Below are 23706 nucleotides of genomic sequence, written 5' to 3'. Positions count from 1 at the left end.
GGGCTGTGAAGATGCTGCCCATTACAGGCGCAAAAAAAGCACAATGGCCTCAGAGCTGTCCAGCGATGACAGTCGAATGGCACCGACATTCCTCCCATCCAAAACAGTACTGGCATATTCATGCTGCCGAAAAGGCGCAACCGCTCAGCACAGTCTCTCCTCCTTGATGAATGTCGTGGTCAAAAATGCTGAAAAACAATCCGTATCTGTTCCACACGACACACAACAACACAAAGTGACAAAATAAAACACACAAACAAGACAAAAACAACAACAAAAAAGCAAGGCGCGTCAGAGCACTTGCTGACGGCTGCCTACTCGGGCGCCATCTTCAAGACGGCGCCGCGAGAGTGGCTGCCTTTCCAGCAGCTCCTATGTTTTGCTTTTCTACTTTCATTCCTTTCATCACTTTGCTGCTGTGAAATGTAAATTTCTCCACTGTGAGACTAATAAAGGCATATCCAATCCAATCCAATCCAATCCAAACTAATCCAAAAGTCACAAGCCAAAAGTATTTGACTTTCGAACATGATCAGAGAAGCATCGTTCCTAATGAGCATTGATTAGACAAGAAGTGATTCAAATATTCCTAACCCTAAGTGGTATCGGTTTGTGCTGGGTTGTATCAACTCTTACCAGCTGACACTCCTAGATTTATGCCCACCGCTTGACTCATCTATTTCTACTGTGGTTACTCATTGCCAAATGACGCTTGTCCAAGTCTGGACGCCCTCGAGTGATGTGTAGGAGGCAGATTTCTGTGATAGAGATACTAATTGTCAGAGCAACGGGCAGCCACATTCCCAGTCTGGAGTTAGTGTGAACACAAGATGCAGTTTGTTGTTGAACTCGGCTGAACTTGTCCAAGGCAAAATATGTATATGCATCTCCTCATCTGCATTATCTCTGTCATTCTGTTCCAAATTAATTACAATGAAGACATTTCTGGCACAGGGAATGAAATTGGAACGTGCAAATTATGTTTAGAACACCTTTTTTTCGGGAGGTGGGAGGAGCGGTGTGGGTTTCCTACACGGTTGTTAAAAACTCAATTTCAACTGGATCAAAAATAGCTCCCTTGTAAACTAGTCAGGGTAAGTATTGAGACGCAGAGACGTGACACCAGTGATATGCCTAACAAGCATAGCACAATATTGTCCCGTGAAATACCCTTGAAATTACAAACTATATTTTCCGGCATATAAAGCGCACCGGAGTATTAGGCGCACCGCCAATGAATGGTGCATTTTCAAACATTTTCCATATATAAGGCGCACCGGACTATAAGGTGCACCTTCAACGAATGAAAACCATTTTCCAAATATAATATATACATGTATAAATGTCTCCCAAATGTAAGTCACGCCACATTATAAGGCGCTGCAGTAGAGGCTGGGATTATGCTCACATTCTCCTACGGGGGGAAATTGAGTCAGTGGCTGCTGACAGTAGTTACGAGACCTGTTGTGGCTCAATATTACTTCACATATATGGCACACCTGTGTATAAGGTGCAGGGTTATCTTTGGAAGAAAATGAAGGCTTTTGGGTGTGAAATGAGCCAGGTCACTAATTGACGAATAACATGCTCATTGCACACAACATTGTGGCGTAACATCCTCAGGGGAAGTTGCCACTCACTCGTTTCCATTTGGGAATCGCCCACAGCCATCAATGTAGGCTCCAGTGAAATTAAAAAGTTTTTTCACCCCATTCCAAAAGCAACAAACAATACCATTAGAATTGTTGTGTGCTAATATGCAACACATTTTAAGCAACTAAGGATTTCCCAGTGATGTTTTACTCCCCAGCAAGTCGTGATGGCAATACTTTACTGTGTGGCAGAACTTGCTTCCCAGGGACTGCAGCTACTAAGTGCATCACATTAAAAGTAATTTAAAGAAAACAAGTCCATCCAATACATCCATCTACCCATCCATCATCTCCCACTAAAAACTTTGAAAGCACAATTCATTCATTAAATATATGCATGTTAATTCAGTTAAAAGATGGTTAGTGAACTACTTTTGCAAAGATGACATTATATTTAACCTATTTAGGAACAATCGCATCATTGTCCACATGCGTGCCTATCAAGCTGAGAGTGATTGATATTTTTGTACCCCAGAGATGATGTTACGAAATAACGGGTACCTGCACTAACGTTGCCAGGTCAGGTTGTAAAACATCAACAATAAGCAGCCAGTCATCAGTCACCGATAAAGCCAAACCAAAATGTTCAGTCAAACTGAAAAAAAAAATGTTCCTTTGTCCTATAGTGTGTTACTGTAAAGTTATCTCTGTCGATTCATTCATTCATTGTATTGTTCCCAAGTGTCTTCCATTTGGACTCTCATATAGTCATCCAGTTTTCCAAGCATCACGATCTTCCTCCTCCTCAAATCTTGAGTAAACTCGCCTTTCCTGTGGGATTGAGTTGATCGCCCCCGGGTGTTTCCGTTTTGCGTGGGATATCTTTTTTTTACAATTCCCAGTTTCAAAAACACCTTCTCCATAACAGACGTAGCCAATATAAGGGAACAAAATATGTAAGGATTATATAACGTTATGTCAACTTGGGTGGACCTCTCTTCATGCGGTCAAAAATATATTGCAGCGATGTTGATTTAAATCATTTTGTCATTAGCTCTCTACACACACAGAGACAACAACGATAAATTAGAGCATTTTACCTCCCCAACATCAAAAGGAAAGGCTCCATTTTCTGATGTCTGAAAGACTATGCTGAGCAATTACCATGTAGAGATGCCAAACCTGTTCATTACTTCTGCTCTGGTGATAAACAATGTGTTTGGCCAAGCCTTGTGGCAATGTAACATCAAACAGACTGATGACAAATTAGGAAGAGACCCAAAACTCACACCGTTGTCTCCACAAACAGGGCAAAATTTGGTCATTGCCTTGTGATTAATTGGCAAAATCCAATTCCAAATCACCAGAATAATGTCCTGAGTGATTATTCTGACTTACTGAACAATCGCATATGCTGACAATTATGGTCGTTGAACCTGTACAGATTCTCCGACTGCGATGTGAGAAAGAATTAGGACCAATTCGAGAATTTTATCGGAAAAACTCAAATAGTTTACAACTAACTCTAAAGACTCTTCTCCTTGGAAGAGTGTTTGCTGTGAAGGCTCGTCGATGTCATATGCGAGTTATGGTGCGTTGGCCTCCTTAAGTACATGACCACACGCAGAAAGCACATTGCTATTTGACCTTCATTGATTTGGTTTAGATTATGTATAATCACATTTTAAAAAACAAGACTAGAACACAACAAAACGAGGATGTATTTATGTGCACACACATTCGAGGTCAGTAGAATGTGACACGCTTAAGCACCCCCCCCCCCCCCCCCCCCCCCACTAGCCTGTCTGTCTATATAAAGTAATGTGAGTGCATCCTGAGTGGGCAAGCTGATGATTAAAAATGAAATGGCAGTTTGATGTGAGGCACTGGTGACAAATACATGCAGCAGACGCTAAAAAAGATCTGAGCTCATCGTTGCTGCTATGAAGGGGGTTGGGATGAAAACATTGCGATTCTATACGAACCACCTACCTTGCTCCCTGGGATGACGCCGTCGTGATAGTGAAAACTCGGCAGTCGGAGAAGAAGGGGGCGTGAAGATGATCTCCTGAATTGGATTTCGAAGGGGGGAAAGACGCCCAGCCAACCGAGTAAAACAGGGGTCTCTGGGATTATTTCAGGCGGGCTGATGCCCATCCATGGTCCGTGTGTGCACGGTTGACGAACATCGATGTCAGAAAATACTTGCTTCCAAACTGACAAAACGGCTCCTTTACAGATCGTCGTCCCTTGCAGATACGTACGATGTCTGATATGAGTAATGTTGTTGCGAGCCAGGCTTGTTTGTGAAAACAACAACGGCGGCGGCGGCAGTGGCAGCGCTTGTCTCGCGGTTCCGTCAAACGTGCGCAACGTGCGCCAATGTCTGCAACATGCAAGCGTCCTGGTGCTTAAAAAAGCAAGGAAGAAAATGAGATAGGAGGCGGTGCTTGTACCTTCTAACTCTAACCGTCGCCTGCTGCTACTAACCTCAACAGGAAATACGCCCACTGCTGGGACGCCATAGTCGGTTTGCGGGAGAGTTTTCTTGTTTGCTACTTGCTGAGAGGACGCTCAGTCCCTTGGCAGCTATTTTTAAATCAGCCACACCGCCCCCTCACGTCAGAATGTGTCCATCGCAGCATATACATCTTGTCACGTGGTTTTGTTTTCCGTGCCTAACGCCACCGGATTCTGATTTTCATGAGAACCCCCAAAAATAATAATATTTCAGTCTTTGTTAACTTTGTGACTGCTTTATTTGCTGTATATGATACATGTTCATGTTACGCGCTTTGTTGCAGCTTCAGCTGTTGTTAAAGCGATACACACACACGCACACGCACACACATATATATATATATATATATATATATATATATATATATATATATATATATATATATATATATATATATATATATATATATCTCATCTCATCTCATCTCATCTCATTTTCCATACCGCTTATTCCTCATTAGGGTCGCGGGGGTTGCTGGAGCCTATCTCAGCTGTCTTCGGGCACGAGGCGGGAGACACCCTGAATTGGCTGCCTGCCAATCGCAGGGGACACAAAGACATACAAAAGTCACACTCACACTCACACCTAGGGACAATTTGGAGTGGTCAATCTGCATGTTTTTGGAGTGTGGGAGGAAACCGGAGGACCCGATGAAAACCCATGCGGGTCCAGAGAGAACATGCAAACTCCACACAGGGAGGCCAGACCGGGACACGAACCGGCGACCTCTGCACTGTGAAGCCGGTGTGCTAACCACTCGACTACCGGGCTGCCCCACACACACACGCACGCACGCACGCACGCACGCACGCACGCGCACACACACACACACACACGCACACACACACACACACACACACACACACACACACACACACACACACACACACACACACACGCGCACATATATACCTCTCCATGAGTCGTCACCTTACCGTGGTGGAGGGGTTTGTGTGTACAACTCAGAGACCCCATATGAAGAAAACCACAAATGGCTTTGGCTTTCCCTTGCCCGGACGCGGGTCACCGGGGCCCCTCTCTGGAGCCAAGCCTGGAGATGGGGCTCGTTGGCGAGCGCCTGGTAGCCGGGCCTACACCCATCGGGCCCTGTCGGGCTCAGCCCGAAGAGGAAACGTGGTTCCCCCTTCTCAAGGGCTCACCACCCATGGGAGGTGCCAGAGGGGTCGGGTGCATTGTGAGCTGGGCGGCAGCCAAAGGCGGGGACCCTGGCGGTCCGACCCTCGACTGCAGAAGCTAGCTCTTGGGACGTGGAATGTCACCTCTCTTACAGGGAAGGAGCCAGAGCTGGTGCACGAGGAGCTGGTTCCGACTAGACATAGTTGGGCTTGCCTCCACACACAGCCTGGGTTCCGGTACCAGCCGTCTCGAAAGGGGTTGGACTCTCTTCCACTCTAGAGTTGTCCACGGTGAAAGGCGTAGAGCAGGTGTCGGCATACTTATTGCCCCCCGACTCGCCGCCTGTACGTTGGGATTCACCCCGGTAGACGAAAGGGTTGCTTCCCTCTGCCTTCGGGTAGGGGGATAGGTTCTGACTGTTGTCTGTGCATATGCACCAAACAGCTGCTCAACCATTTTCACCAATTTGTACCCTGGGACCCATGCCACACCTCTCCCCGTGTTTGTGTGGATTTTGATTCAGTGGGATTTGAGTCATTTTGTGAGCCACCAAATGAGGAAGAAAACCCTTTCTTCGTGGAAGTAATAACAACCGTTAACGGTGCTGTCCTGGCTGACACGCCTCTGCAACATTGCGTGGTCATCGGGGAGAGTGCCTCTGGATTGGCAGACCGGGGTGGTCTCCCTTTTTAAAAAGCGGGACCGGAGGGTGTGTTCCAACTACAGAGGGATCACACTCCTCAGCCTCCCTGGAAAGGTCTATTCAGGGATTCTCGAGAGGCGGGAAAAGTCGGAAAGTTGAGCCTCAGATTGAGGAGGAACAGTGTGGTTTTCGTCCCGGCCGCGGAACAGTGGACCAGCTCTACACCCTTAGCAGGGTCCTCGAGGGTGCAGGGGTATTCGCCCAACCAGTCTACATGTGCTTTGTGGACTTGGAGAAAGCGTTTGACCGTGTCCCTCGTCGAGTTCTGTGGAGGGTGCTTCGGTAGTATGGGGTACAGGAACGCCTGATACGGGCCGTTCGGTCCCCATACGACCGATGTCAGAGTCTGGTTCGCATTGCTGGCAATAAGTCTGAATCGTTTGCAGTGAGGGTTGGGCTCTGCCAAGGCTGCCCTTTGTCACCGATTCTGTTCATAACCTTTATGGACAGAATTTCTAGGCGCAGCCGAAGCACTGAAGGTTTCCGTTTTGGTGGCCTCAGTATAGCATCTCTGCTTTTTGCAGATGATGTGGTACTGTTGGGGCCTTCAAGTGGAGCTCTCCAACTCTCTCTTGAGCGTTTCGCAGCCGAATGTAAAGCGGCTGGGATGAGAATCAGCACATCCAAATCGGAGACAATGGTTCTCAGTAGGAAAAGGGTGGAGTGCCATCTCCGGGTCGGGGAGGAGATTTTGGTTCAAGTATCTGGGAGTCTTGTTCACGAATGAGGGTGTACGGGAGCGAGAGGTCGACAGGCGGACTGGTGCGGCGTCTGCTGTGATGCGGACTTTGTACCGATCTGTCGTGGTGAAGAAGGAGCTGAGCCAAAAAGCAAAGCTCTCAATCTACCGGCCGATCTACGTCCCAACTCTCATCTATGGTCACGAGCTATGGGTTGTGTCCGAAAGAACGAGATCCCGGATGCAAGCAGCCGAAATGAGCTTTCTCCGTAGGGTGTCCGGGCTCTCCCATAGAGATAAGGTGAGAAGCTCGGTCATCCGGGAGGGGCTCTAAGTCGAGCCGCTTCTCCTCCACATCGAGAGGAGCCAGATGAAGTGGCTCGGGCATCTGATTAGGATGCCCCCAGGTGAGGTGTTCCGAACATGCCCCACTGGCAGAAGACCCCGGGGACGACCCAGGACATGCTGGAGAGATTATAGAGACTATCTCTCCCAGCTGGCCTGGGAACGCCTCGGGATCCACCAGGACGAGCTAGAAGAAGTGGCTGGGGAGAGGGAAGTCTGGGCTTCCCGCGACTGTTGGAAGCTGCTGCCCCCGTGACCCGACCTTGGATAAGCGGCAGAAGATGGTTGTATATATATATATATATATATATATATATATATATATATATATATATATATATATATATATATATTGAGGGCGGCCCGGTAGTCGAGTGGTTAGCACACTGGCTTCACAGTGCAGAGGTCACCGGTTCGCGTCCCGGTCCGGAGTTTGCATGTTCTCCCCGGACCTGCGTGGGTTTTCTCCAGGTCCTCCGGCTTCCTCCCACACTCCAAAAACATGCATGGCAGGCAGATTGACCACTCCAAATTGTACCTAGGTGTGAGTGTGAGAGATTGTTGTATGTCTTTGTGTGCCCTGCGATTGGCTGGCAACCAATTCAGGGTGTCCCCCGCCTCGTGCCCGAAGACAGCTGAGATAGGCTCCAGCAACCCCCGCGACTCTAATGAGGAATAAGCGGTACGGAAAATGAGATGAGAGATATATATATAGAGAGATCTAGATAGATAGATAGAAAGATACTGAGCACACAATATATTTGAATGAATTGGCCTTTAGCCTTTATTAGTCTCGCAGTGGAGGAATTTACATTTAACAGCAACAAAGTGATGAAAGTAAGAAGTAAAAAAACATAATACAGGACCTGCTGTAAAGGCAGCCACTCTGACTGTGCTATCTTGAAGTAAAATAAATAAATGAACAAATGTGACACAAAAGACACAGACAGTCATTCAATCTTAAGCACTTTCTGCACCCTCTGTTATATTAAGCAGTTTTGGACAAAAGAGGAGAGGCTCAAAGCATCCTTTTCACGAGTGGATCGGGGACATCAAGGTGAAGTGTGCACATCAGCTACAAGCTAAAAGTTGAAAGCAAACACGGAGCTGTAGCATCCATTGACGAAAAGAGATATGCAACTCAAATACCAAACTAAATACACATTTCTCTCATCTGTTTTATTACTTTCCGGCAGTGACGTGCAGTCAGTGGAGGCAGTGCCTCACCTGTCATCATGGAAAGCTGTCATGGAAATATCAAATGAAAAAATAAATTAAACAGTTATGTATTTAGTGATTTGTACTTTAAAGTTCTTGTCCATTTAACTTCACCGTTTTAGGATTTTTTTCTAAATCGCTGAATTTTCACATTTACCGTTCAAATACTAAGTAGAGACGAGCAGTGAGGCACCAGCCGGCTGATCCTCACTATGGATTGCGCAATCACTATGCTTACTGTGCTGGCTTGCTCTGCAGTGAGACCGCATTGATGTCCTTCTGCATATCGCTATTAAAGCGTTCAAACACGTTTAGTATATGAACTAAATGTCTACAGTTTAGCTGGTGTATATAATGTAGAGTCATTGTACATTATAAACACTGTACTCCAGTGTTTATTTTGTTTTATTTTTATCAAAACGCTGTGCATAGGTGAGGCACACAGTTCTCCCGCCTCATGACAGGCAGGGGGCGCTTGTGATTCCAGAGATACTTCTTACTCCACGTCTGCAGAATAATAGAATTAGAGACAGAAAGCTACAGTAAACAGTTAGCAAGTAAAGTGCAACCCTGCAGTCATTTTTTCGTGTTGCTTGGCCTCACTTTCAGAATGGAGGATTACATATCTAAATTGAAAGAATATTCTAAACTGGACTTTCAATCGAAGCAGGAGGTAATAATTAAAGGAAGACCAACACCGGAGCTAAAAGGTTTGCTTCAGACAACGGGACACAATAATCGCTTTTTTCAGGCGGACTGGTACACATGAAAAGGCTGGCTGTGTGGATGTCCAGCAAGAAACCGCCTTTTCTGCTTTTCCTGCCTTCTGTTCTAAATTTGTGACAATGTCTGGACTCAAATGGGATATTGTGACCTGAAAATTTTACAACGGAGCCTCATCAAAAATGATCGAGGACTCAACATCAGCATCCACAATGCTAAGGTAAAGGAGAACCGGGAGATTTTAAAAGATCTCATCAATGCCACCTGCTTCCTTGCCAAACAACAGCTGGCATTTCGTGGAAATGATGAAAGTAAGGGCTCTGCTCATCGTGGCAACTATGTTGAAGTATTACATGCTTTCGCTCAGAAAGATGACAGGCTAGCGAGTCATTTTGGGACATCCACTATATTTTCTAGCCTGTGAAACAGAATACAGAACGATTTAATTGAAGCAGTTGGTGATGTCATTAGAAATGACATTTAAAAAGGAGATCGGTGCAGCCCCATTTGTTGCTGGAGAAGTAGACGAGATTGTCATTCTCAGCACTGAAAACATACAGTCGGAACAGGACTGATCAAGGACGACTTTCTTCACTGGCAGTGATCTCCGTTGAGACAGAGAGACTTTTAAAACTGAAGAAAGATAAGGAAGGCTTCTACAAACAAGTTGTCGATGCCTTTCTTCAGAAGGAGCGGCGCATGGACTAAAGGTAACACGATAAAAAACTTTTTTTTAATTATTTTTTTTCTATGCTACAGTTTGTATATATAAAAAATGCTGACATGAAATTTTAAACAAAATAAGTTAACTGTTGCCAATCAAATGGTGAATAAACTACTCTGTAGAGTTCATATGTTTGTAAATCTGACTATGATGACGTCAGTGCCTCACCAGCCATGAATCTCACCGCACGTCACTGCTTTCCGGGGTAGAATATCAAGACATGAAAAGTACAAACATATATTCCTCATATTTTCATCTTAACTGTATTCCACAGCCCTGGAGGAAAAGTGATGTTCACTGTGATAATTAATGTTTCAAAACATCAAATTGTCACCATTAGACCTTACTAGTTACCCAAGTTTGCAGTGCAAGAACCCGTACAGCACAGATAATTAAGACTTTGATAAACTTAAAAGCATTGAACGCACAACAAACAAAATAAAATGTTAGTATTATATACAGTTGTTGAGTGGTAAAAATTCACCACTCCAGTTTCATATCGGCTTTACTCCACACATATTTTCCTCCCCTTTTTAAAAACATTTTCTCATCAAATCCACTAAAGCTGATGGCCGCGCTCACGCCAACGTCGAGGATGGACTTAGATGGTTCCTTCCGACCCCCTCGACAGTCCAGGAAACGCATCTAAGGGCGTGAAGAGGGAGACAACTGCTAAATAGAGAGCATGCATCAAATTTATTGAAAACAACTTAAATGTTGTTTTCAGGCGATCCATTGTTGCTCATGATGAATGATGTATTCGGGCATGCCAAAGTGGAACGCGATAAACCACTTACATATTCATCCAAGATCAAGTAAGAATTCCTCATCTGTGAAGACAAAACCACAAGAAGTACTGTAATGGTCCCATTCGCATAACGCACAGTTGAACTGCAATGCATAAAATTTTGTACAATGCTTAAAAATTAATAATAGGTTTATTGTTTCATGGGAACTTTATAAATGTCCTGGACTCCTGTTTCAATGCTATTTGGGTGACCTTTAACGGACAAACGACGTCTCCGGACAAGTTGTGTCCATAATTTGTAAAATGGCTTCAAATGACTTCTACTGAGCGTATTTTAATAAGATTCCACCGCATATAGCTATATCTTACGTTTTAAGACCCGCACTGAATATTCAGGAAGTCTTATTTTTGAGGCGGCGGCGAGTCTTTACGAGACGTCACTAAAGGAACGCCCCTGACCGAAAAAAAGACACATTGTAGCAGTCCTTCCATCACGTCAATGTATTTTGCTGTACTTGTTTGGTCTGACAACCTCGTGTTGCACCCAAAAGCCGCCAGAAGAGGGCATCTAAGCTCCATATAAGGAATTTATCAGCCTGTGGAAACGGAGGTGGTCACAGGAGGTCGCCATTTTGTGCCTCTTTTTTTGGGTGAGACATTTCCCCCCAATGTTGCCTCAAAATGGCACGAAAGAAATTCTTTAATCGATTGCAAACATGTATGCTTTCCTCTTCAGAACTATTTGAATCATATTCATAACTGGATGTGTAACAAGAAAGCATATTCTCCGAATCTGAAGCCATTGTTTTCATTCTCCAGCAATGCAAGACATCTTGGCGTGACGTCACGAACTGGGGGCGGGACTTTCTGAAAATGCCCAATTCGCAGCTCATTTTTTTGCAGATTTTGGACACTAAGTCATTTTTATTGGTGTTTTGCATTTGAATAAAAATATCATAATGCGTGTTGTGGATATTTTAGATGCTATAACATGTTTTTCTGATGTCAGTTAAAAAAAGTGACGTCGGTTGTCCTTTAAGAACCCATCAAATTATTTTTCAGACTGCAAAACTCTTGAGACGGAATTGGCCAAATTGGCAGTCCAAATTTACACGCCATTTAATTCTTAATTGGTTCAATACACGATTAATTCAAGCAAATAATTCCACACAATTTGTCGCAGTCAATTATTTGATTATTATGCCAATACCGAATGAAATCTATGCACTGGTACCTTCTCATTGGACTCTGAAACCAGGCATGAGATGCTGCTATGTTTGTCCAAAAACTCCTGAAACTGCTGATCACTAATGGTGAACCGCTCGGCTTGTCTCAGGGCTTCTTCTCCTGCATTTTCACCATCAATCAGGAGACACTGGAACACCTAAAAAAATAAACATTGAATTGATAATTAACTGGGTCAGACAAGAAACAGCTCAACCGCCGTCCGTACAAGTACCTTCCATCGGACTGGATTGAGCTGAATGATAGAATCAGTCATGTCCTCGTCCACATTGAAGGTGTTGATGACCGAATTGATTTTCAAGGCCACTTTATATTGCTGACACCACTTTTGAATCCTGTAGAGATTGTTCAGGTGGCTCTTCCTGCCTTGAGTTCGGCCAATGAGTTGGTTGGTCGCTTCATCAAAACTGTCGCACGATATGGCCAGGATGTCAAGATGGTCGCCTATGACAGAAGCGTGAAGATCACGACAGAGACCTTTATTTCGGCCATATCAAAACATGATCTAGTCCAATTTAAAATTGTACAGTAGCAAAAGATCACAATGCACGCCGTCAGACAAAAAATGTTTTTCGTACGCTCTCATTTTAAAATGTAACACATATAATTAAAACTAAGTTACTTGGACAATGCGCACGTGCTACAATTATCGTTGTGTGTTCGACGAGATACGTCAAATATCAGAAGTCCAAGGCAACGTAAACAATGTTCCACAAAATGTAATGGGTTAGGAGTTGACAAATGACATTGCCGTGCCTTCCATGATTATAGATATGATACTAATTCGCTTTTAGTTCAATTAGTCTTTGCAGTATTTCCATTTGAAAAGGTTCTGATTCTTTGTGACCTATGACTCTCCAGGATGCATATTTTTAGTTCCCAAGTGTAAATTAATAATGAATTGTTTTCAGTGTAACGACCGAGTGATTCCAATTTTACAAAGGCAGGTAATGGGGAGGACCTGGTACAAGAAGAAACCCAATTGACAAAAACAAGGGTTGACCTAACAGAGACGCTACAGTAAATACGATGAGTAAAATGGGAAATATATTTAAACGCGTACACTCCATGACTCTTTGTCACACGGTCACCGGCTGCTTGGCTGTTCTTCTGACCTGGTTTTCAAAAAAATATGAGCAAAACAAATTTTGTTTTTACAACAGAAGATACACATTCGTCGATTGACTTTTTCTCAGTGGGGTCACAGGTGAGTTGGAGTCTTTCTTAACTGGCTTCGGGGCAAGAGACACACTGGTTTTCAGTCAGTCAAAGGGCATGTGTTGACAAACAGCCATTAGCACTCATATTGGACAATTTAGTGTCTTTGATGTACCAAATATGGTGGGATGTGGCAGATATCCATAGTGCCTGAGAAAAAAACAGGCAAACATTCAAAGTCCACACAGGAAGTCCAGAAGAGAGATTCAAACCCGAAATTGGATTGGATTGGATTTGTCTTTATTAGTCTCGCAGTGGAGAAATTAAGGAGTTACTAGTCACTACTAGTCACTAGTTTACCATCCATCCATTCATTCATCCATCCATCCATCCACCCAACCCAGCCAATCCACCCACCCATACATACATACATCCATTCATTTTCTGATCTGCTTTTCACAAGGATGGTGGGGCGCGCTTGGGCCTACCACTGCATTTTTCTCAGAAATAGGTAACCTTGATATGCATATTTACCATATTTCTGGAACCATTGTTCTTTGATCATGCTTCCGTTGCTGACGATGCTAACGCTTGGAAGTTGCAGGTCTTGTTTGCAGTATTGGACTAACTTTCCAAGAAAGTCTCCTTTTTCATGCAAGAATGGTTCTCCTCCAGAAAAGTTGACCTTTTCCATACCTGAGAAAATTTTATTTTAATGAAATATATTAGCTAAGTTACACAATACTGTAATTAAAAAAAAAGTGGTGTTACTTACCGGAATTCCTGAGGAGTTTCAGGCCCCTCTTTGCATCGTCCACAGGCAGCACAAATGAAGTTTTTGCTGTGTGGAAGCAAAAACCACACTTGTAGTTACACTTGCGTGTAAAATGGTAGTTTACACTGGTTGGAGTCACAGCATTCGGACTGGCTTTGTTGACATCTGGGTTGGATCCCGGTCCCTCGCAGACTCCCACTGTCCCAAAAAAAGGTTTGTCCAATAATAATAACAACAATCTGTCAAAAAATGAGAGGACTGTCATGACGCAGAGCTGCAGGAGAAGAAAAGGACCTGTGAGTATGGTGGACGGATTCATTGCCAAAGTAGTTTACACTCTATGAAAGTGATCATACACTCGCAACTTGCTCCTTAAATAGAGCCTGGAAGATCAGCTGACCTCATAGTTTCTGTTTACAAATACTGAAAATGAAACTTAACCAATGGTTGTGTGCGCATGTGTGCTTTCAATTGGAATCGACATATATTGCACTTTTGGCCACTTCAAGCTTTTGAAACGACATTAAAACTATTACTGTTTTATATATGTGTCACCAATTTATTTTTGTGTAATATTAATTACTGCCAACGGTTCCTCCATCCATTCTTTGATGATCATCCTTATTCTGGATGCATTATTCACACGCAAAAATGTTCAATTGCGATTCAAACTTAAAAGGAAAACATGCTGATATAACCACCACGCTGATATTCGATCATTTTAAAGCCACACATCTTAAAACGTGGTTGTGCACAACCGCATGCTTCACCAATGAGTACATGTCAACGTTCATCAAATTTTGATTGTCGGGTGACATTAAAGACGGGTGAGACTTTAAACGTCAATACTTGAAAGGTGACGATGTCATATCATATCACCCTCAAAAGATTGGGATTGCGTAATTTATTCCAAGATCAGACCAAAAGAGTTTCGTCTGCGCTTCAGTGTTTACTTTCGTTTTCCCTTCACACAGCCTGGAAACCGAAACATACGCAATGTCGAGGAGGACCATGGCACTTCTCTCTCGGTGGACCTCGCGTGTTTTCTCCGTGGATATGGACGGGGAAACTGTTTACTTCAAAATCCACGACACCCAAGATGGAAAAGAAGTGCAAGGAATGTTTGGTAACATTCAAAAGGACGTCAGGTGTTATTCTCTGCTTGTTTCCAACGGGGACAAAATCCACACCGCAAAGTTTCACTGGACACTTAAAGACAAACTGTTAACAGCTCTTCCTCCGCAATGTAATATTTCGCCGATGTGCTCGTTTCTACCTGGTGTCCGAGATTCCCTCGTACATGGCTATTTTTTGCAAGCTCCTTCGGCGAGCTGCGCGACTGCCGAGCAACTTTTACGACAGTGTTTGCGGGTTGACGACCCCATATTGGTGTGCTCATACTTGCACGAGGATAACAGTACCGTCTGGTTCCAGCACCTGTGGAACAACGGACAGAATCACCACATAATACCGTCAGAAGCCCCGGAGTCCCACCCGGCTACGCTCAACCTAATCAACTCTGATGTTTTCTACAGTTTCCAGGCGGCCCGAGATGTTTTTAAGAAGGTAATAATGCTTCTGTTATGTCAAAATGCTGGGAAGGGTCGTGGATTTCATCACTAGTTCTTCAGTCGTGCTACGTCTGAATCAATCCAGACTTACTACAAGTCCACTAGAGGGTACCATTAGCCTTTTTTTCTTAAACTCATCTCATCTCATCTCATTATCCGTACCGCTTATTCCTCATTAGGGTCGCGGGGGTTGCTGGAGCCTATCTCAGCTGTCTTCGGGCACGAGGCGGGGGACACCCTGAATTGGTTGCCAGCCAATCGCAGGGCACACAAAGACGTACAACAGTCACTCTCACACTCACACCTAGGGACAATTTGGAGTATTCAATCTGCCTGCCATGCATGTTTTTGGAGTGTGGGAGGAAGCCGGAGGACCCGGAGAAAACCCACGCGGGTCTGGGGAGAACATGCAAACTCCACACAGGGAGGCCGGACCGGGACGCGAACCGGCGACCTCTGCACTGTGAAGCCGGTGTGCTAACCACTCGACTACCGGGCCGCCCTTTCTTAAACTCCGTCTTGAAAATTGTTTTAATAGTCATTTCCAACCAAATCATTTTCTTCTCGTCCTTCAGCCATTGTGGGATGACAAAACTGCTATTAAATCAACACAATATATTTGCTTATGCAGCGCGCTACTGATACAAGGTGCTAGCTCTGGCCAGTATGCTCTTGTCACTAGCGGCTTGTGATCAGAGCAGTTCCGACGTTGACCAGTGCATTCAAGGAGTTGGTACCCCTTTTGGGAAATCTGATTAGTTAAAGCAACAGTTTGCGACAGGGCCCGCAGAACTGATTGTGAAGGCGTACAGGTAGATATCTGACCCTTGTAACAAATGATGATTGAAATGTGATTTTTTTTTTAAATGATTAAATAAGAAAATACAACTGGAAGCAGCACAACAAGGGAAAAGTAATAAAATGAAGAAAAATTTAATTAAAAAAATAAAAATACAGTAAAGTCTCGTTAGATCGATATTCTCGGGAGTTAGAAAAAATGTTGATATAACCATACTGTCGATATATCCGTTCTGCGCCGAACTGCATTAACAAAAGCTGCCAAAAGAGGGTATCCAAGCGCCATATAAGAAACGGAGCTGGCCATATGAGCTCGCCATTTTGTGCCTCTTTCTTTTTTGGATGAGAGATGTTCCCCCAATGTTGCCTCAAAATGGCACATATAATTCTTTAATCGATTGCAAACATGTATGCTTTCCTCTTCAGAACTACAGTGTATTTGAATTATATTCATAACTGGATGTGTAATAAAAAAGCTTATTATCCGAATCTGAAGCCATTGTTTGGACAAGCAATGCAAGACGTCTTGGCGTGAAGTCATTTTTATTGGTGTTTTGCATTTGAATAAAAAGTGACATCGGTTGTCCTTTAATTCGTCTGTGTAAGCTCTCAATCGTACAGGAGTGGTCCATCGATGAGAAGGTTTCTTCAGCCGTCATCTGTACAATTTTGAAGGTTTCGGACGTTTTGCCTCCTCTCCAAGAGGCTTCGTCAGCGAACTAAAGTCTGACTGGTCGTATCGGCCGTATTTATATATCCCTAATGTCCAGGCCTGGCGGCGCCGGACAAAGCTATGATAGGTCCCTACTCTCAGGTTGGGGGGATCAGAGGACCCCTCCCTGTTGCCCCACTGATTGTTCCTACATTCCTGACTAACGACTGGCCTATTTCCGGTATCACCTCATCAGCATTACGAATGTTGCTTAACCTGTTTTGCCTCAGCAGGCTATTGTATGAACGATCCAAATTGAACCTCACCCCACCAGACCGGTTTAAAGAAGGATTTTGTTGTTTTATAAGAATCGCTTCTTTTACCCCCCTTTCAAACCATCTATGTTCTTTCGCTAAGATTTTAACCTCATTGTCGTCAAATGAGTGGTTGCTAGCTTTTAGGTGCAAATGTACTGCCGATTGAGGCCCACTTGTATTCTCCCTGCGATGTTGATAAAGTCTTTTTTTGAGAATTTGTTGAGTCTCCCCAATGTACTGCTCTTTACAATTTTCATTCTTACAATGTATGGAATAAACCACATTACTTTGTTTTTCATTTGGTAGCCTATCTTTTGGATGCACTAATTTTTGCCTTAACGTGTTTATCGGTTTGAAATAAGTTAGAATTTTATGTTGCCAAAGGACTCTTTGTAATTTTTTAGAAACTCCTGCAATGTAAGGTACTGCTACTCTTCTCCTTTTTGTATCTTGAGAATTATTGGTTTCATTCCCTATTTTTCTTTCTGACATTTGTTAAATGACCACTGAGAGTACCCACAGTTAGTGAGTGCTCTCCTGATATGTTTTGACTCCTTTTCTCTACCTTCAATGCTAGTTGGTATTAGTTTAGCCCTATGCTGGAGGGTTCTGATAACTCCTAGTTTGTGTTGTAAAGGGTGGTTAGAGTCAAAAAGTAAGTATTGGTCAGTGTGCGTAGCCTTCCTAAAGACTTCTGTTTTTAGCGTTCTGTCCTCTTTTATAATTACTTTACAATCCAAGAAGGCAAGTTGGTTCTCTTTAATGTCCTCGCGAGTAAATTTAATGTTGATGTCTACAGAGTTGAGGTGATCTGTGAAGGATAGAATTTCTTGTTTTTTAATTATGACAAAAGTATCGTCCACATATCTAAACCAGTATCTAGGTTTTGTCCCCGGGAAGGATGTGAGGGCCTGTTTCTCCATCTCTTCCATGTAAAGATTAGCCACTATGGGTGAAACTGGTGAGCCCATAGCACAACCATGAATTTGTTTATAAAATTTCTCCCGAAATTGAAAATACGTAGTATTAAGGCAGATTTCTAATAATTGGCAGATGTAAAGAGAGACGTCACATGGTATGATGCCGAAGTTTCCTCAGGTTCCAATATGAGGTCTTTGATCCTCTCTACAAACCCTGTGGTGTTCTCTACATGATATTCTGTGTTACCAACCAACGGAGCTAAGATAGTTTTTAAATATTTGGCTACATTGTATATAGAGGAGTCAATGCTACAAACAATGGGTCTGAGGGGGAACCCTTCTTTATGTATTTTTGGCAGGCCATAGATACATGGCGTGGCCTCTCCCGGGTATAATCTAAAATACATCTGTTTGTCTATATGTTTTCCTTTCTCTAACTTTTGGAGGCAGTCTATAATTTCTTTCTTGTATCTATTGCAAGGGTCCCTTTACAGTTGCTCATAAGTGTTAGAATCACTGATTAACCTATTTATTTTGTCTTCATAATCCAATGTGTTGAGAAGCACTGTGCAGGATGGTGAGTCCAATCCACCGAAGGTGTTTCTTTGCAACTGCCGCTTCCATGCAGATGGAATTTGTGCGCTGAAAGATGTCTGAGTGGGGAACTCGATCTTCCCAGGACAGGCCAAGGATCTTCTGCAGGCTCCGGATGTGGAAGGCCTCAAGGGTAGTAATGTGCCGGCGGTATGTGGTCCATGTTTCTGCCCCATAGAGAAGAGTGTACAGACATAATGCGTTGTATACGGGAATCTTGCTTCCAATTCTCAGGTTTCGGTTCATAAAGACTCTGCTGCGTAAACGACCAAACAATGACTAGGCTTTATTTATACGTTTGTGTACTTCAATGTCAAGGGAGCAATTGGTGGATAAAGTGGAGCCAAGGTAGGTAAAATGATTCACTATATTTAGTGAAATGCCATTGATGTGAAGGCTGGGTGGTGTGGAAGTTGGAGACACAGGTTGGAACATGAGCTCTGTTTTTTTATGTTGAACTGGAGACCATAAGACTGGTACAAGCTAGAAAGGGTGTTGAGAGCATGCTGCATAGATGATTCAGAGCTGTGAGCTAGTACATCATAGTCATCAGCATACTGAAGTTCGCAGATGTGGCTGATATTTGTCTTTGTGTGGGCCTGGAGCCGTCTGATGTGGAAGAGGTTTCCATCGAGGCGGTATTCCACCCGGATGCCATCTTCATGTCCGATGCCTTTGTGAAATAGGCACGTGACGACAGAAAGGAGGATATTAAAGAGCACTGGAGCCAAGACACAGCCCTGCTTCACCCCAGCGTTCACCGCGAAGAGCTCTGACTGGAGCGCTCCGAAGAGTACTCTGGCTTGCATCTCGTCATGCAGCTGCTGTAGGATGCAAAGAAACTTGGGTGGTACCCTAAGTTTCGAGGGGTGTTTCTATAGCAACTCACGATTGACGGTATCAAATGCTTTGTTGAGATCTATGAAGGCTATGTAGAGGTCCAGGCGATGTTCTCTGCTCTTCTCCATAAGCTGCCTTAATACAAAAATCATGTCTGTGGTGGATCTTGTCTTCCAGAAACCAAACTGCGTTTCTGGAAGCACAGACTTTGAGAGATGCTTGACCAGCCTACTGAGCATGATTTTGGCCAACATTTTCCCTGAGGTGAAGAGGAGAGAGATTCCTCAGCTATTCCCACAGGCTGTTTTGTCCCCTTTCTTTTTATCGATTAAAATGATGTTGGCGTCCTTCCAGTCCTGTGGGAGCTTCCCATGGTCCCAGATGTTATGTATAAGGAGGTGCAGACGGTGCGTGAGGAGATAAACTGTGTTTGTGAACTTCCGCAGGGATGCCATCAGGTCCAGCGCTTTTGTTGTTCTTAAGGCTCATGATGGCTTACCTGGTCTCCGAAAAAGATGGTGGGGTGTCGAGGCTCATGATTGACGGCAGGTCTGGAAGATTGTCCAGAATTTTTGAGTTGACGGGGTTGGTGGTGTTGAGAAGAGTCTCGAAATGGTTTGCCCAGTGAGCAAGGATCTCATGGCGTTCCTTAAGGAGCACAGAGCCATCAGCAGATTGCACTGGAGCATGTTTCCGCTTTCTCGGGCCATACAGTTCTTGGATGGCATTGTAGAAACCCTGGGTGTTGTTGCAGTCTGCCAGATATTGGATCTCATGTGCCTTCTGCAACCACCAGGTGTCCTCCAGGACATGGAGTGCCCGCTGGGTTGCTGCCCTTGCTTCGGTAAAGATTGCTTTCCGGGTGTGAGATGTGGGACAAGACAGGAGAGCTTTGTGGGCCTCATGATTTGCTTTTAGAATGGACTGTATTAAATCTGAGACGCGCGCACACACACACACACACACACACACACACACACACACACACACACACACACACACACACACACACACACTTCCATTGAAGTCGAAGATGACATAGCTTCCATTGGGTATTCAACAGAGGTTATTGTTGCTGGCAGCGATGCTACTGTAGGTGACTATGAAGCCTGATTCTGGAGCCACAGATCCTCCCTCATTCAGGACATGTGAGGCCCGGACCAGGCTGCCGGGGTGGTACTGGAGCAGCACAAAGGTGTCTTTGCTGGTGCCGCATGACCCTCCTCTGGGTGCGTTTGTCTTCAAGGAGTGTCACCCCTCCGTGGCATAAGGAACGCCAGAGTGGCCTGTTAGCTACAGCAGACTCCAGATCGCTGGGCTTGTTTTTGCAGTTGTTTAGAGTCTGTTTAAGCTGGTCTTTGTATTGCAGCTTTGGACCACCAGGCTTCCTATTCGCTGACAAGAGTTGTCCATAAACCACCTGTCAAGGCAAACGACAGCTAGGCATCCGGATGACCTGTCCAACACACCGGAGTTGCCTCTTTGCTAGTATAGCCTCGATACTGGTGGAGGCAGTGCGTTGAATGATGTCAGTGTGTGGGACACGATCCTGCCAGATGATGCCAAGGATTCGCTGGAGTGCACCTGATGTGGAATGCATCAAGGCTCACAAGGCGTCGATAGCTGGTCCAGGCTTCTGCACGATATATAGCAGCGTGGACACATACTGCTTGGTAGACTGCGACTCGACTTTTGTTGGAGTTCTTCAGTGGTTGTTTTCAAACACAAGTACGCAATCTGCCAAAAGCTTTGGAGGCTTGGTTGATGCAGGCCTGGACGTCATCATCAATTAGGCAGGAGTGTGTTAGAATACTGCCGAGGTAGCTGAATTGCTGGACAACCTTGATGGGTGTGCCACTGAGGGTGAACAAGGGGGGTGGAGAACTTTCTTTTGCCATGACCTCCGTTTTAGTTACATTGATCACAAGACCGAGTGATCGGTAGATGGAGTACATGATATCAAAGGAATGTTGCATGGCAGCTGGGCTCTGGGCGAGCAGCGCACAATCTGCATATTGTAACTTGTGGATGTTGCTGATAAGGGTCTTGGTCTTGGCCTGTAAGTGTCTGATGTTAAACAAGCTACCATCCAGGCGGAATTGAATTTGTACGCCGCCACTTTCCTGGATGGACTTATGGAAGAGGAGTGTAACTGCCATCAGGAACAGGTTGAATATAGCAGGGGCCAGTACACAGCCCTGCTTCACCCCGACTTCCACAGGGAACGGGGAAGATTGCTGGCCACCAACAAGTACAGTTGCTTGCATCACGCTGTGGAACTGCTTAAGGATGCCGAGAAATTTGGAGGGGACTCCAACTTTCTGCAGTATGGTCCAGAGAATGTCACGGTTAACTGTGTCAAATGCCTTGGTAAGGTCGATGAATGTGATATAGGAGTCCTTGTTTTCTTCCCTGCATTTCTCTTGAACTTGCTGCACAGCGAAGATCATGTCCAGAGTGCTTCGGTCCTTTCTGAAACCGCATTGTGTCTCTGGGAGGATGTCTTTGGTAATGTGCAATGTAAGACAGAACAGCATTACTTTTGCAAGAATCTTGCCAGCAAAATAAAGCAGGGAGATGCCACGGCTGTTGCCAGACAAGTCCCCCTTCCTTTTATAAATGGTGACAGTGTTGCTGTCTTTCCATTCCTGAGGAAGTGTGCCGTTTTGCCAGATGTTGCAGATGAGGTGATATAGCTCCAGTGTCAGGAGGTAACCACCTCTTTTGAAAACCTCAGCTCGAAGTCCATCAGGGCCAGGGCTTTTGTTGTTTTTAAGGCTGTGGATTGCACAGAGGACCTCTGTGAACTGAGGAGGTTCATCAAGGGAGAAAACTGATGGAATCTCTGGGAGGTATTCAAGGACAAATGGGTCTGAAGGGTTTACTTGGTTGAGCAGGGAGTCAACGTGCTCTGCCCACTGCTCAAGTATTAGCTGTTTGTGTTGGGGTAATTCGCCATACAAACATCTCTAAACAACGCTCTGTAATCTTTGTTTACATTTTGGACTTCCTAATACGCCATATCCTGCCTTCCCTTACATGATGTCGCATTTACATTACGTCACATCCTATCGTGTCACACATTGTGCGCCATATAAAGGCTCCCCCTTTCTAGTTCGGCGCTTTCTCTTCTCTCTGCCTTCCTCCTTCGCTGACCTCCCACAATGTCTCCGCTGTCTTCAAGATTAAACCAACTTTCTGTTAAATACCTGGCTTCGTGATGATTTAACCATCCTCTGCCGTCAACGCCCGTCGAAGCAATGAACCAAGGACGAACGATCAAAATAAACCCATCAGTTTGTCCTTCAGTAGCACAGAACCGTTTGCAGATCGAACTGGAACAATGTGTTGTCTTTGTGGACCATGCAGGCCACACCCACTGTATTCCGGTGGCATGAGTGAGGACTCAAGACGACCTTCAGAGGTGAGTGCGGTTGCAGGGGGCTGCCGGTGGCCCGATCTGTTGGACTCCGCCTATGCCTACCCCCTGGTGCGGATTTGGGATGACTCTTTGTCTGGCCTCTACCCTCCGACCTGTTCGGCTTGGGTGACCCTGCCAGAAGTACAAGACTCCAGCCGACAGCTCTCGGGGTCATGGAGACGCGCAAAGTGCCTCACCACGATATGGTGGTGATCCCAGTCAAGGCACAAACACACACACACACGCACGCGGTTAGGTTGTGGGTTCAATCCGTGCTCTGGCCTCCCTGTGTGGAGGTTGCATGTTGTCCCATGGCCCGCATGGGTTTCCCTGGGTGCCCCCTAACATTCCAGAAAAATTCATGGCAGACTGATTGAATACTCAAACATGTCTGAGTGTGAGCGCGGCTGACTGGTTGGTTGTTTGTCTCTCCATGCCCTGCAATTGGCTGGCAACCGGTTCAGGGTTTCCCCGGCCGTGTACTGCCTGAAGACGGCTGAGATAGGGTCCAGCAGTCTCCACGCGATCCTTGTGTGGTTAAAATGAAATAATGGATACTACGTGTTCCTACGATTCAATAAGAGTGTACATGTACGCGTGTAAAAAACTTGAGAAAACAATGCTCAAGAATGTGGCAAAACTACTGTGAAACCAGGCTATGAGGAAAGGAGAGCACTTCATGTGAATGTGAAATTATGGCGTCCTCATGTTTTCATAGCTTGTGTAAATGTTTATTCTGTGCAGTTTTAATCAATCAAAACTAAATTGAAATGCGGAGAGCTCAGTGCTCGAGTTATTTCCCTCACAAAAATGGGTTAGAATTTTGCCTCTGGCCTTCCAGAATGGAGTTTGTTTGTACTCCCCACGCTCGGAGGAGATTACTCCGGGTACTTTGATTTCTTCCCACTTTCCTAAAGTATGAATGCTAGGTTTATTGAAGACGACATTCTCTTGAGGAGTGAATCTGAGTTTCTTCTTTTCCTTTCGGCTTTTTCCTTCAGGGGTCGCCACAGCGAATCAGTGTC

The 23706-nt window shown here is 44.8% G+C and overlaps 3 protein-coding genes across 13 annotated transcripts in view; 1 reads left to right on the top strand and 2 right to left on the bottom strand.

The window, feature by feature from the left end:
* rnf144aa (ring finger protein 144aa) overlaps positions 1–23706 on the bottom strand; it is a 154829-nt gene that overhangs the window by 46045 nt on the left and 85078 nt on the right. For 3 of the 7 annotated variants that reach the window (XM_089003888.1, XM_089003889.1, XM_089003895.1), the window contains exon 1: positions 3585–4160. The exons of 1 other annotated variant lie outside the window; for it this stretch is intronic. The gene's annotated coding sequence lies outside the window, so the exon portion shown is untranslated. Of the gene's footprint in view, positions 1–3584; positions 4163–23706 lie in introns of those variants that run through there. 3 more of the 7 variants (XM_089003891.1, XM_089003892.1, XM_089003887.1) reach the window with 3 other exon arrangements.
* rsad2 (radical S-adenosyl methionine domain containing 2) lies at positions 9630–14898 on the bottom strand. Of its 3 annotated transcripts, none has more exons than XM_089003999.1 (7): positions 14845–14898; positions 13569–13807; positions 13328–13489; positions 11850–12079; positions 11625–11774; positions 10440–10472; positions 9630–10287 (listed from the first exon to the last, which is right to left on the bottom strand). In XM_089003999.1, the coding sequence occupies exons 1-7, from the start codon at positions 14868–14870 to the stop codon at positions 10123–10125; spliced, it is 1005 nt and encodes a 334-aa protein (XP_088860125.1). In that variant the 5' UTR covers positions 14871–14898; the 3' UTR covers positions 9630–10122. The 3 variants fall into 3 exon arrangements, with proteins under 3 accessions (XP_088860125.1, XP_088860126.1, XP_088860124.1); XM_089004000.1 differs by lacking the exon at positions 14845–14898 and adding an exon at positions 14562–14701; XM_089003998.1 differs by lacking the exon at positions 14845–14898 and having other exon boundaries at positions 13569–14555.
* The window catches only part of cmpk2 (cytidine/uridine monophosphate kinase 2), a 47748-nt gene continuing 38603 nt past the window's right edge, over positions 14562–23706 (top strand). For 2 of the 3 annotated variants that reach the window (XM_089003995.1, XM_089003996.1), the window contains exon 1: positions 14562–15134. In XM_089003995.1, the coding sequence (XP_088860121.1) occupies positions 14565–15134 (570 nt within the window). In that variant the 5' untranslated portion in view covers positions 14562–14564. The remainder of the gene's footprint in view (positions 15135–23706) is intronic. The other variant, XM_089003997.1, reaches the window with a different exon arrangement.

The sequence above is a fragment of the Hippocampus bargibanti genome, linkage group LG09 (assembly GCF_051943395.1).
Source record: "Hippocampus bargibanti isolate YZ-2025 linkage group LG09, ASM5194339v1, whole genome shotgun sequence".
Classification (NCBI taxonomy): Eukaryota; Metazoa; Chordata; class Actinopteri; order Syngnathiformes; family Syngnathidae; genus Hippocampus; species Hippocampus bargibanti.
This window is presented reverse-complemented; position numbering and strand designations above follow the sequence as displayed.